Source organism: Pseudoliparis swirei, chromosome 3 (assembly GCF_029220125.1).
Source record: "Pseudoliparis swirei isolate HS2019 ecotype Mariana Trench chromosome 3, NWPU_hadal_v1, whole genome shotgun sequence".
NCBI classification, from domain to species: Eukaryota; Metazoa; Chordata; class Actinopteri; order Perciformes; family Liparidae; genus Pseudoliparis; species Pseudoliparis swirei.
In genome coordinates, this window is record NC_079390.1 from 5231232 (window position 1) to 5245634 (window position 14403).

At 43.9% G+C, this 14403-nt stretch overlaps 2 protein-coding genes across 4 annotated transcripts; one reads left to right on the forward strand and one right to left on the reverse strand.

Moving 5' to 3' along the window:
- Window positions 1–300: 300 nt before the first annotated feature.
- eva1c (eva-1 homolog C (C. elegans)) lies at window positions 301–9243 on the forward strand. 3 transcript variants are annotated; one of them, XM_056411734.1, is made up of 8 exons: window positions 301–781; window positions 4629–4828; window positions 5056–5179; window positions 5373–5525; window positions 6662–6805; window positions 7366–7434; window positions 7523–7642; window positions 7730–9243. In XM_056411734.1, the coding sequence occupies exons 1-8, from the start codon at window positions 667–669 to the stop codon at window positions 8086–8088; spliced, it is 1284 nt and encodes a 427-aa protein (XP_056267709.1). In that variant the 5' UTR covers window positions 301–666; the 3' UTR covers window positions 8089–9243. The 3 variants fall into 3 exon arrangements, with proteins under 3 accessions (XP_056267709.1, XP_056267711.1, XP_056267710.1); XM_056411736.1 differs by having other exon boundaries at window positions 7526–7642; XM_056411735.1 differs by having other exon boundaries at window positions 7369–7434.
- cfap298 (cilia and flagella associated protein 298) lies at window positions 9094–14290 on the reverse strand. Its single transcript, XM_056411740.1, has 8 exons — window positions 14193–14290; window positions 13640–13786; window positions 13169–13336; window positions 10796–10863; window positions 10205–10363; window positions 9879–10010; window positions 9688–9783; window positions 9094–9607 (listed from the first exon to the last, which is right to left on the reverse strand). The coding sequence occupies exons 2-8, from the start codon at window positions 13776–13778 to the stop codon at window positions 9497–9499; spliced, it is 873 nt and encodes a 290-aa protein (XP_056267715.1). The 5' UTR covers window positions 13779–13786; window positions 14193–14290; the 3' UTR covers window positions 9094–9496.
- Between the last annotated feature and the right edge of the window lie 113 nt (window positions 14291–14403).

The following is a 14403-nucleotide window of genomic DNA, read 5'->3' on the forward strand; positions in this document are numbered from 1 at the left end:
AAGGACAAATGCAACCAAAAGGCTTTTTGATAACCTCTAACACATTATGTTTATGTTTATGTTACATTAAAATGTGCGCGTGTCAATAGTTTAATTCTCTTGCTGCTCTCATTCAGTGAGGTTTATCCTATTCCTTTCAGAAACCTCTCTGAAAGCATTTTGCCATAATCCAAAAGGTAAACATGTGCCTCAAGTGCGTCATACCATTGAGTGCGCGTGCCCCTTTCCCCTTTTAAAATAGTTGTATCTGCCACGCCCACAGCTCGATTCATTCCCACGCAGCTGTTACTGTAAGTCGCGTTCAGTTCCCACGTGCATCTATTCACTTCTCTGCGCTGTTGGCCGGCACGGAGAGGCGGACCGGGACTCCAGCCCCGCGCGTCGGACCGATCACCGCCTCTTGTGCGTTTTTCCTCCAACTTGTTGCGCAGCTGCTATTTCTCCACAGCTCTGGTCCACACTGCTGCTGCTGCTGCGGCGGGGAGCTGCGCACCAGCACGCGCGCGCATGGTGGGCTGGTGCCTCATCGGGGGATATTTGCTGGAAAAAGGGAAACAGATGGATGAAGCTGTGTCTGTCTCCAGGCCTCCTACGAAGATTTCTGAAGTTCTGCGGCCTCCGGTGACAACAACTCCAGCGTGTTTATTATGAACTCGGAGACAGGGGATGCGAGTCATGAGCTGCACGCGACCTGGCCACGGACTGGACCTCAGCCACAGCCTCTTCTACCTCACTTTGCTCCTGTGGACCAGGCGCATGAGTGGACTGGCTGACTTTTCAAGTAAGAAGATGACCATGATGATGATGATGATGATGGTGGTGGTGGTGGAGAAGCCTCTCTAACAGAAAGTGTTGGATTAATGGAGGTGTAGTGACACATGGTGTAGTATAAATAAAGTTGGTTCTAGCCTTGTTAGTTTTTTAAAAATAGGGTAATGTAAAATATAAAGAGTGAGTCCTTTTCATATCTGTAAAATAATGTCAATATGATAAGGAATTTTGAATCAGATGTAACTTAAGTGCATCGACACACCATAGACTACATAACTCAACAGAGACCGAACTAATGAATATGAAACCAACAACAACAACAACAACAACAACTTTAAAGGCATGGTTGGTAATCCTGAGTACACTAGTATTAAAAAAGTTGACATCAACACAACAACAAACAACAGGCTTATTACAGGCTTGCAACAGCCACATTATTTTAGTTTCCCCAGAGTATTTGTCTATGTTTTAACAAAAATATAAACAATATTTTCGCCCTACCTTGGCCCTAGTAAACTAACTAGTTTTGTCCATGCTACTCAGTTGCCTTCAAGTTAAAATTATTTTCAATGAAGGGACGTAGTTGTTGGACTCGATTGGCTTCTGTCAGAGAGTACAGCAACCCACTCACAGCTTTGGCCACACGCTTGATCTTGTTCTTACTTATGCGCGGACACATTGAGCGTCTTCGCCAGAACCCACAGAATCCTCTTCTCTGTCACCACAACTTTTGAATTTATATACTATTTTGGTGTACGTTAGTCAAAAGTCAAAAGTTACTACACACTAGATGTAACTGTGACTGTAGCGTAGCAAATTAAAAGAAGCCTTCCCTTCTGTATTTGATAATACAACGCTATATAACTAGAGGACTCCCAGTCTTAACTTCATTCCCAGATTTGATCATCTTGTTGACAGTGCCATAGGCTCTCTGAGAATGACTCTGACAAAGACACTGCCCTCTGAAAGAAGAAGAAAGAGGGAAGGAGAGAGGTTTGCTGCTGTATAACCCCCGCCCGCAAACTGAGCGAACTGTTCGAAGCTTTGAAACGATATATGGCGCTCAAAATCTCTCCTTAAAACATATAAGAAGGCCCTCCGTAATAAAAGAGCAGCCTGTAGGCTCAGCCAGAAAATGCCAGAGCAGCCTATTTAATAAAAATAAAAAAAAAACAAACCAGGTCTTCAGTCTCTGTGCAGCCGAGCACAGGTATAAACCTGCTCAGTGGCCCAGAACCTTAGCTATAAACCTTTTAAGTAATTTTTTTATGAAAAATTTTTTTAATTTTTATTATTTAACTATTAATCTTAATCATCTTGCTCAGTGGCAGTGCCACAATCTGGAATGGTGGCCAAAACCGGGAAATGCCCTGATTATCTGATGGTATTTTTTTTTTTATTTTCAAGACCAATTATTTTCAACGGTTTACCTGGTTTCTTCACCTGTCTTGACCCCATCCTCCTAATGTTGCCCGTAAATTAAGCGACTGCCTTTAATTGGCGCTTTGCCTTTCTCTATTATCATTCCATTCACCACACCTTCAAGGCCTCTGCTAACTTCAAGGTGGCTGTTACCTGGCCTCCCCTGTTAGGTCACCCTCCTACCTGATCTGTGTTGGCTAATCCCTTCCTCCGATCTAACCTTGACCTCTCTCCTCACGACCCTTGTGGTCAAATTTCTCCTGTTGAACGAAGTTCATATCATCAGTTTTTAGAAATTTAAATCACGATTTATTTGAAAATTGCGCAATTTAGAAATACCACAAGTGAAATTACAAATGCACTCCTCTAGGACTCCTCTCCTTCTACTCTCCTCTTGTCTGACCTTTGGCTGACCAGGAAGCTGCATCTGACAGACTGACCCATTTTACAGACAACTACATTGGGCACTACATCGATTGGCACCAGTTTATCAGATCGTTATTTATCAGATCGATCTCAGTTTGTACGATTAAACGGCGTATTTACAACCACAGTTCGTAGATACGTTGTAACGTTATTCACTTATTGCTTTTCCTTTGGGCATACTTATTTATTTACCTTATACATGCTTCCTTTGGGCATATTATCACTCAAACACTTTTAAACTTTCAAATGTCAAACAGATGAAACTCAACTCTATTTATCAAAAAGACATAGAAACTAACCAACTCTGTAAAAAAAGGCTAGACATAAACTCTAAAAAAAAACCAAGGCTGACTTAAGACACCAAAACATAGACTAACCTTAACTTTAATCATTTAAACTCAGACAAGATGTCAATTCTGGTTTAATCTGGCCTGAGATATTTTCTAGATCGTATCTTCCTTGATGTTTGACTGAATCTTGTAGTTATCTTTGATCGACTTGTCCTTAACTCCCACGCAAATCATTCATCTCTTGTTAATATTTCATCTTCAGTAATTCAAAAATCAAAAAAGGGATTTGTCCTCAAAAGATGCAAATTTCAAAAATCAGGTCACATTTGTCTTAAATCTTGCAAAGGCATTAGCAGGCTGCTGCTCTCTAATAATCCTCTGGGTCAAACTAGTTGATCCAGAATTCTGCAGCTACTAAGAAAAGAGATCACTAAAAAAGAGATCAATCTGCTCTGCACTCTGCTCTGAACTAAAAAATCATTGTTTCAATCAACTTTTTCTTTAAAACTCTTATCCTACAAGCCTTGATTCCTTAGGATCCTTTGCTCTTTAATATCACTTACTTGAACTACGCATAGACTTAAATACTAGAGAGTTCTTCTAAAGTAGTCTTGGCTTGAGCCTTCTAGTAAATGAGCCTCCTTTTGGGAAGCCAGTCCACTTTCAGTTCGGAATTAGTCAGTACCTTGCCATAAGACCTTCACTTACCAAGCCTCTATAGTTAGGTTTTATGGAGGATCTTTGACAGTCCTTTTGATAGTTGAACTCGAGTTGTTGCTTGAGGCTTATAGCTGCTTGGTTAGCTGCCATATGCTTATTTAGCTTTTTAGCTCCTTTAGGCTCCTATTCTGCACTTTTCTCTCTTTTCCTTAAGGATGAATTTTCATACCAAATCAGTTTTTCTCTTTCTCCCGCTTTTATCTCGTCTTTTTCTTGCCTTACGTGCATTTTGGATCTCTGGGTGATGAAGTTTCCTCTCATTTCTATCTGACAGTCCCCTACTGTCCTGCTCCACTCCTCAGGGACTGTCCCTCCCTCCCTGAGATGGGTCTGACCTCCCCCCCACCCCCTGATGGATCGTGGATGTCAGCATCGTAATATACCTCCCCTCCTACTATGAACTATTCATACACTTCGTCATATTAATTCCTTCATCACATTAACTTCATATGCATCTCTGTATCACTGTACATATTATTGCATTGATCTTCCTCTCTGTGGGGATCTAGGAGTTGCCTCCCTCCCTGCTCCTTCCTTTTTTTCCTCCTCTTTTTTCCCCTTTTTCCTGGTTTTCGAGGTTTTCTTTCCTCTGTATTTACAGATTGTAAAGCATTTTTGTAATTTGTTGTAATTTGTGGAGCTGAATTGAATTGAATTGAATTGTTGGTATTTACCTGATTGAGTGCGTCCCCTGCAAGCGCACACTTCCTGTAATGGTGTGCCCTTTATATTATGATGAAGTGAATTTAAAGTATACTCAAGTGATTTTTTATTGCACTTCCATAAAGTTTGAGGGCTCACAAGAGGCAGATTAAGATGAGATAACCCTGATGACATCATAGGGTTATGTTACTCCTTCCAGAGCCAAAGAGTACATCAAACCACATTCTGAGAAGTAAAGTGAACTTCATGTGTAATATCCTCTGAGTGTCCCTTTCAATGGCATGCGTATATATTTCCATAACCATTCCAGTCCAACCAGTGTCTTCTGTGCGTCAGCCTACCTGTCCAGGATCATCACCAGTCACTCTGCTCAGGCGTGTGACGGAGAGCCGCTGCGACTCCACTGCCCACGTCACTCCACCATCTCCATCCAGACCGCCTTCTACGGGAGCGGCGCGGCGCGGCCGTGCGGCTCCGACCCGGACCCTCCACTCGGGGCCCTCAACCGCAGCTGTTCGGCTTTTACTGCTCTACAGGTGCATTTTATAGTCTGGGATATGCAGCACTTTTCAATCTCACTGGGTCACGTGTGGGTCGGCGGGTGTTCGCCAGCATTAGTTGATTTATTTGGGAAAGTCTTCTCCCCATATGTGCTTTTTTTACTCCAATGCATCTTTTTTTCCATTGTGCTCTCTGTGAATTGTAATTTAAAACAATCCCGTGTCGTGCTAAATGCTGACTCTTCACGGCGTTTGTTGTGCAGAAGCTGATGTCGGAGTGTCAGAGCCGAAGAGATTGCCAGCTTCCTGTCAACCACCTGCTGTTCGGGCAGGACCCCTGTCCCGGCACGGCCAAATACCTCCACGTGGACTACAAGTGTAAACCAAGTGTGTCCCTATCAACTTTTTAATTATTATTATTGTGTTATAACCTCCTGATCAACTCCCTTTCAGCCTCTCATGCCCTGGAGTATGACACGGCTCCATTGTTACAACATTCCCAATCCTAAACCCCTCAGTTCCCCTCTGCAATCATCGCCTTCACCTCTTCCTCCTAACAGTTGTGTTTCCCCTCACTCAGCGGAACACAGGAGGCATGTGGTGTGTGAGGGGGAGACGCTGATCCTGCGCTGCAAGCCCCCCAAGGTTCTGAACATCTACGCAGCTGTCTACGGGAGGAGCCTGGGCCAGCCTTACACCTGCCCCTCACACCTGACGAGACCACCCCCGTTCGGTGAGTCGACGGGATATTCGGTAATCTCGTAGATTATTTAAGATTATTCCCCCGACGAGGCAAATAATGAATACAAAATAGTCTCCTGTACATTGTGAAAGAGGAACGTTTTAGCATGCTCAAAAGGTAATCAGCTGTAAGTTTCACTACAGTTCAAACAGGCTGCATTAGAATATAATTTGATATTAGATTAGATTAGATTTTCCTTTAAATTGCAGGATCACAGCAGCGGGTGCACATTAGAGCATTAATAAAAAGATAAAAATGAAACACAATAACAATACTAAATACTAAAGATATATATTTTTACATTAATTTAAAAAACGTAATTAATATAAACAAGCAAAACCATCATTATTTTTAATAAGCAGCATAATAGTGTCTTGTTTCGATAATGATGCATTGAGTCAGTTTTTGCAGGAGTAAATGACTCGGCAGACATATAGCTTTCCATTGTAGGAAAATCACAGGTGTTACTAATAACAATGGCTCCGTTACGTCCGAGTGCCTCCGTAAACCGTAACCGGGTGACAGCGAGCCGACATGCACAGTACCAGGACCCTGGGAGCAGCTATTTAAGGATTCCAGCCGTCTTTCATTTGATCATTTTTCAACATTACTTTACCGACGTGCCAAGTCGTCTTCTGTTCAAAAAGACTCACGGAAACTAGTGCACGAAAAAATTTGCATTACAAAGGAATCGTGGAATGTTGGGGGGTAAATGTGGCTTTAATTAAAGAGAAACTAAAGCAGGAAACTAAAAAGAAGGCTTTTTTTTCTCCACTGCAGATATTTTGTACAAAATAAAAGCACAGGTGTAACTAATAACATCACTAACGACCGCATTCCTTTCAGGTGTGTGTGTGCGTGTGCCATCGTTAATGTCATTGAGTACACCTGTGCTCAGTGACCCTAGTCAAAGTCTGCTGGGGGAAAAAAAAGGTTTTTATTTTATATATATTTATTTGCTTTTCTGGAGGGTGGATAAATACAGTGCTGCAACAAACAGTGATTTTATATGTGCAATAAAAAAAAGTTACAATACATTGAATCATCGGTTCGGCTAAAGCCAAAGTGTATTCTGTGTTTCCTCCTCGACGCCCGCTCTCTGAGTCATTCTTTGTTGTTCCCCGCAGAGTGTCTGAATCACGAGGCCGTGCACTGGGTGTCCGAGTCCTGCTACAGAAAACACAAGTGTGCTGTTGCCGTCAGCAACCAGACCTTGAGGGACCCCTGCTTTCCAGGAACCAGGAAGTACCTCAGTGTGGTCTATTCTTGTGGTATAGGACCCTTCCTGCTTCCTCATTCCCAAGATTCTCACTACCAGCCTGTTAGATAAGTTAAGAGGCTCCACATTAGGAACATTGAACGCAGCACAAGTCATGTCTGTTTTTGTTTTTGCTTAAATCATTACGTATCAGTTCTTTTGTCGGTTTTTCTTATCTGCTGATCTCAGCCGTCAGCTGTTCTCGTCGTATCACACCCAAACAAAACAGTAGCGGGAAATCCTAGACCGCCAGCTCAGATTTGCGAGTTGAGGCTAGCATCCTGGTAAACTTCCCGCGATTGGCAGCGATGCCGGTGAGGTCATGCAGCGACATTGTTCATGCCTCTAAGTGTGGAGATTTCAGAGTTATTCTGACGGGCTCTGTTGACTCCAGCTTGCACAACCAGACAGAATTCAGTCAGAATTTCAGACCGTCACTCCATTTGTGGGCCCAGATTTTGCAGACGTTTTGGGTGTGGCAGGTTATACTGATGAATGGTCCACTCTATTTTCACCAGTACACAGAATCTGTCCACATCAATATAAAGTCTGTCTTTTCCGTCTTCCTTCCAGTAGTACCACAGCCCTTACTAAGGGACATATTCCGCCCCACTTCCCCTCCTACTGTGGACACAGAAAACGGTAACGGCCCCACGGCATCTGTCGAAATTCACATTTTTTCCCGTGCCATTTTATCTGATAGAATGATTCTGGTTTTTTTCTTCTACAGCAGCTCCTCCTCCTCCTCCTCCTGCAGATCTGGAAGAGTCTTTCCCCAAAGGCTCAAGAAGGCCTGACAGCTCAGGATCCATGATGAGCAGCTTTCTCATGACCTACATCTACATCAAAGGTGAACTCCTCTCATGTGCCTGCATGCAGTCATGAATAAAAACACGTTTATACATCTCCTTCCTTTTTTTCTTCTTTTCCTCCACAGAGCATCCAGAAAGGGCAGCGCTGCTGTTCACCTCCAGCGTGTGTGTCGGTCTGATGCTCACACTGCTGGCTGTGTCGGTCCGAGTGACCTGCAGAGGGCGCCAGCCCAGAGACGACAGGCTCAAAGCGGCCTCTCGTAGCCAGGCTGTGAAGGAGGAGGAGGAGGATGAAGAAGAAGATGATGGCGACGAGGGAACGGAAAGCTCTTTGATCTCAGCCGCCGAAAGGAAGGAGACGTACGGCTGGGAGGAAGTGACTTATGTGAGCGAGGCGGCAGAGCAGGCGGAGAGGATTGAGCGCAGGGAGATGATCATGCAGGAGATCTGGATGAACGCCTATCTGAACGGCAGCTCAAGTTGAACTGTGACCCGTCGGTGCTGTTCAGTACCTTCAGGATTCACTTGCAGCAGCTCCCGGACTTTTATTTTTTACGAGCAAAAAAAGAAATCTTCTTTGTTTTTTGTTGTTGTTTTTTTACATTGTAAAGCAATGTCAGAGAGCTCAGTTTATGAAGAATGCAATGTTTGGATAAAACTGCACATTTTTTAAAAGGCTCAACAGGGATCAATACTGTAAAAATGTGTAGTCACATAAATTCTGTAATTGTCTAAATGTTGTATTTCATCACATCTACCGCTAAACAAAGCCAGGAATTTAATTGCCGATGTTCCGATGGGTGAAACTATCTTCTCGACCTCTTGAGCCTCACAGCCGTTACAGGTTTGTGAGTTGGAAGCTCAAATTTAACTCAAGCAAACCGTTCCCACAGGAAGGAGAAATGATGAATAGGCGTATTCAAGACATCTCAGTCACTAATACTGCAGTGTAGTCTTTCCTAATAAACATTAAGCACATTACAATGTTTTCCTAAAGTATAATTACATTAGTGTGCACTAAAATGTCCAGCTGTTTATACAGTAGGCCTGAGGTGTGTGTGTTTGAATCTCACCCACCAGAACTAATCACCGGCTCTTTAAAGAGCCAACTAAATTGAATGCAGAGAAAAGTTTTCATTCATCCTTCAACCCTGCAGGATGTTTTTCTCTTCCTTCACTGTTCCTTGAAACCGGCCAGAGCGCCACTCCTCCGCATCGACTCCGTCAACAGTTCCACAGCGTGGAATTAAACTCTCTCACTTTCAACTCTACAACTTGCTCAAGCCTGCTGGGACAAGAGCTGGAACGACCATCTCCTCTGTTGCAGCTTCCTGCCTCAGAGCAGCACAGACCTCATGGAAAGGTGTGTTTGTGTGTGTGTGTGTGTGTGTAAAACTAACTGGACACAAAGAGAGGAAAGGTGTGGCATCCTTGTCCCTGCATCCCCACAGGTTTAAAACTGTGTTCCCAATGAATCATACACAGGATGTATTGGAAATTATTCTTTTAATCAAGATTAGATTTATTCATAGAGTTTGCAGTTTCAATAGAAATGTAACTTTTACAACAGGTTAAAAACATCTGGTAAAGAAAAACGGCAATCACATGTAAGTTAAAATAAATCAGGTATGTAATAACATCGGCCTCCATCTTTTCATCCAATGTCTCCAGATGACTTCTTCATATTTCAGTGGAGTTGAAGAACACATATGGGTAGCAGTCCAGAAACACACCCTCTCCAAGGCATTTGAACACATCTGCTGTGTATAACCATCTCTGAAAGATCTTGAACTACAGTGAAATTAAACTGATTTTAGGATTATGATAATAAGGCTGCTTCGTCATTTGCATATAGAGCTGGAATGGACCAGGTGGCGTCGCGGTGGAGGTGTTTATCTCGGCCCCCAACTGATGTTAGAGAGGCCTTGAAACTGTTTTCTGAGGGCCTGTCTGTCCGTCCACTCTGAGTCCAGGTAGCTGTCATCGTCTGCCTCCTCCAGTTTCTGAAAATTACCAAGAGAAGGTCAGAAAGCCATATTGATATATATATATATTAAGTCCACGAGTGTTTCATTTTCCTCGCCTTGAGCTCCTCCTGCCTCCTGTACTGATGCAGCATCATCTGTTTCTGCTGCTCGTCGGTCACCAGAGGCTCTCTGGCTGGCTGCCCCTGCCCTTTCTGAAGGGAACGGCAACACGTGGATTACAGTAAGAAAACCACAAAACAACAAGTGCCTGCACTCCCTTCCGGTGAGCTAAAAAATGTCTCCCCACCTTTTGGATTTTGACCACAAGCTTGGTCTTTTCATTTTTGCCAATGTAGTCCTGCAGTTTCTTCCCCCTCTGCATCTCTTTGGCAGCCCACCACAGCTGGCACTCGTCCTCTGTGATCACCTGCAGCGATGCCTGAGGTACAGGCAGATGGAGCAGATGCACAAGAGTGGAGGGAGGAAAATAGATAAATAAGGAGACAGTGTCACATCCAAAATGTATCAAACAATACCACTGGAGCTAAACTAACTTATGCCATTGTCGTTGACTGAAAACTTATTTATTGTGGCCACCAGTCAATAGCTGCGAGGCCACAGGTTGACCTTTACCTGTGTTCCTGAAAGGTCTTCCTGGTCCTCAAACTCCATCCTGATGGGGTCATGAGGAGGCAGCCCCATGGGGTACACGATCATGACTGCACCCCGTAGCGGATCCAGCGCTTCCTTTACCATCTCCATGGTGAGGCAAACATTAGCTTGAACTTGTTTCTGAAAGATGACGAGAGACACGGATTCAACTAGAACGGGCACTCGGTCGAGCGCATACCTTCGCATATCACAAGATTGGGCATTGACTTATGAACATGTTGGCATTAGTTGCATGCCAATTGGATATAAATTCACCGTGCTATGGTAAAAAAGAAGATTTTGACCTTTTCATGACCTTTGACCCGATCGATTCCAAAATCGAATCAAATGGTCCCCGGATAATAACCAAACATCCCACCAAGTTTCATGCGATTCGGTTTAATACTTTTTGTGTTATGCGAGTAACACGCATACAAATAAATAAATAAATAAATAAATAAATACACGGAGATCAAAACATTACCTTCCGCATTTTCAATGCGAAGGTAATTAGAAGTATTAACCCTCGTTGGACAAGTCTATCAAAAATGTTGTGTCGACACTTATACTCACTTTGGATATCAGCGCCTTCGCCTCCTCAACGGTTCTCATCAACACCGCTTTCATCTTATCATTTGGAGCTGGTAGAAGTAAAGAGACGGGGTTGTATTTCTGTTGTCGGAGTCCAATTATGGAATAATGTTGAAATGGATGTAAGACTGGTGAACTCCTTTTTGGTTTTCAAGGGAATTATTTATAAAACAATTCTTGAGTTATAAATGTGATTAAAAACGTATTTATATGGAAGACGTATGTGGTAGTATATATAAATATATATATATTTTTTTTCTTCTTTATTTTATACAAATTTTCTGATTTATTTTGATTTCAATTTAGGATAGGAATTTATAAGCATTTTTTGCTTCTACCTACACCTTTCAGTCTTTCTCTTTTGTATATTATCTAGAATAATATTGTATTGTATTTGATTTGATTGACTGAATAAAATACACAAACAAAAAAACATGTTCCGCTGTCGATCTCCCTATCTCCGACCACATGCTTATTTTATTTAATTTAAGTTTAACATTATCCAAATTCAAACAGTTATTTGCAACATCTCAAACATTAATCTCGCTGACCTCACAACAGGCATTGACAGTTTCCCCATCATCACCCCCTCACACACCTCGGACCATCTGATAGTCTCCATACTCTGCTGAACTCACTTGCCCTGGTTCTCCCTCACCTCCGCCAGTTGAAAGCCAAAGGCGTCAGTTGGAGAGGGCTTTCCCAACGACGCCAGTTGGAGAGGCTTCACACCCGACTCACTATTCATAAACAGATGCACCATAAGATGCCTCTCCTCAGCCAAATTCATTCCGCCCCTGATTCCCCTCACTTCTACTCCACTGAACACTGTAACTCCCTAATGTCATTTTAACACTAAAATAGCTGCCATCCATCAGCAACTGACCCCTCATCGTCCTGTTGTCCTTCTACCTATCCTGCTTCCAACTCCCTCTGCCATCGTTTTATCAAAACTCATCCAGACTTCCAGCCATCCACCTGCCAACTGACCCTCCCATCCTCTCACCTCTGGTTCTGTCCCATCACCTCTCAAATTTTTAATAACCTCCCATTTCCAACCTACCATTTCTCTCTAAAATCCTAGAAAACACTATGAACAGTTTCAGTCCGGTTTCGCCCGTCACAGCACAGAAACAGCCCTCATCAAAATCTCAAATGACTCATCCTCCTCGATCTGAGCGCCGCCACACCATCTCCCACTCCATCCTCCTTGATCGACTAGCCTCCATTGGAATTTCAGACACACCTTTCATGGGTTTCACATACCCTTTCTGTGGTTTCACTCCTCTCTGGTCGTACTCAGTTCATTCAGTTAAAATCATTCACATCACACCCTCCCCTCTCCTCCGGTGTTTCCAGGCTCTGTCCTTGGTCCTATCCTGTTTATCATCTACCTCCTCCCACTTGGACTCATTTTCAAACATAACATTCAATTCCACTGTTACGCTGACACACACCAACTCTATGTTTCCTCCAAACCCTCTTCCACGTTCCCGCCCTCCTCTGTGCCTGTTTACAGGAAATCAAAGACTGGTTCACCTCAAACTTCCTCAAATTGAACAGCAATTCACCAAGCATCCCAGTTTCACCCTTACATAGACAACTCTCGTCTCCCCTCCCTCAGGCGAAGAGTCTGGTGTCGCCCCACAGCACACTGTCATTCCACACTCACATCAACACCACCATCCCACCCAACAGCACCGCAATCCTGGTCCAGATTATTGCAATTCCCTCCTTTGGTCTCCCCAGAAACTCCTCCATAAGCTCCAACTGGTCCAGAACGCTGCTGCCCGCATCATCACCAAAACCCTTCCATCTGTCACATCACCCTGTTCTACAACAACTCCACTGGCTTAGATCCTGCTCCATGCATTCAAGGCCATCCCTCCATACCTGTCTCACCTCCTCCAAATCAACATCCCACCCGGGTCTCTCAGTCTGCCCTCCATCAACCTGACTGTCCCCCCAGCTCGCTTTCCACCACCATGGGGAGCCGAGCTCAGCCGCCTGCCCTCCTATGGAACTCTCTCCTGACATCAGAAACATTGACTCTATCACTTTATTCAAAACTCACCTCAAAACTCCTTTTCAGGCAGGCCTATGGCTGACCTGTTCCCCTTGGGCTCTGCTGCAGACTGTTCTGCTTTTTAACTGTTTTGCTTTTTAACTGTTCTGCTTTTTAATTGTGTCCATTTTTAAATATGTTGTACGGCGACCTTGAGTGTGCCTTGAAATTAAATATGTTGTACGGCGACCTTGAGTGCCTTGAAAGGCGCCTTATAAAATTAATGTATTATTATTATTATTAAAAGAGACGGCACACAGCCTCCAGTCAGTCACGAGTCATCGTCTCACAGTGTCCGTTCCTCCTCCCCATCTCGTCCTTCCGGAGTACTGGCCCTCCGCTGGGCACACACGTGTCTTCCCATTCATCCTGAAGTTTCAGCTCCACGATCTGCTCCTCCGTCAGCCCCTGCATGTTGGGCGGGAGCGTGATGCCGTGGTCGGCCAGCTCTGGGATCTCTGAGGGTACGGGAATCCACAAGCAAATCAATATCAACGGAGTTACAGAAAATACAGACACGAGAAAACCAATATTGACAGTCACTTGTTTAAGAAAAGAAGTAGTCTGGCAACACCTTAAATACACGTGAATAATGAACGCAGCTCTCTTTTTTGTCTTCTTTAAACTAGGTTTGTGGTTTCTTTCCAGCAAGCAGTTATTGTACCATTAAAATAGTAGTTAACCAAGATGAGTGAGTTTCTCATTGTTACGCCGTGTGTGATGTCACAGAAAAGGTCCAGTGGGCCATGGTCACCTCTCACCTGCACATATTCTGTCCACCTTGAGTCTCCCGTTGTAAATGGCTGTAATTTGCTGGATCACCGTCTCCAGAGGCGACGCCACAGTGGTGTTGAAAAGAAAGTGGCTCTCATCTCCGCGCTTCACGTGCAGCTGCACCATCCTGCGGTCTGTTCGCCAGGCGAGAACAAGGAGGCGTTCGGGGAAAGAAGTTTAATGAGACGGTTGCCTAATAAACCCGCAAAAAACGAGGACTTGTTCGTGTAAACGCAGTGCCCAGGGTCGTTAGGTAACAGCGTAACCATAGCAACAGTCGCGCGCATGCGCATCCCGGAAACACACAGCTAGTTTTTAATTAGCTTAGTTATTTAGTATAGCCCAACATCATGAATCACAAATTTACTTCAGATGGCTTTACAATCTGCACGACATATCGTCGGTATGAGCTATAATAAGTTAGTTAACGGTAACTAACAGCTAGTTAACGTTAGCTAGCTTGTTTACATACAATAACTCAATCTATTACATTTATTAAAGGGTCCTTTCTCCACAGAGACTGAACAGGTGACCACTAACCTGACGACAGGCACAAGGTGTCGCATACGATGTGGAGGATGAGCTCACAATTTGTTTACAACCGGTGACATTACTCCCGGAAGTAAAGACGAGCATGCTTTTTCCTGGGAACTATTTACGGCAGGTTAGAACACTCCGAGCACCACTACCGCCCCCTACCGGCCAAAGGCTGTAACGCTTTGTACGGTGAAACTCCACAGGGATGCTGTGC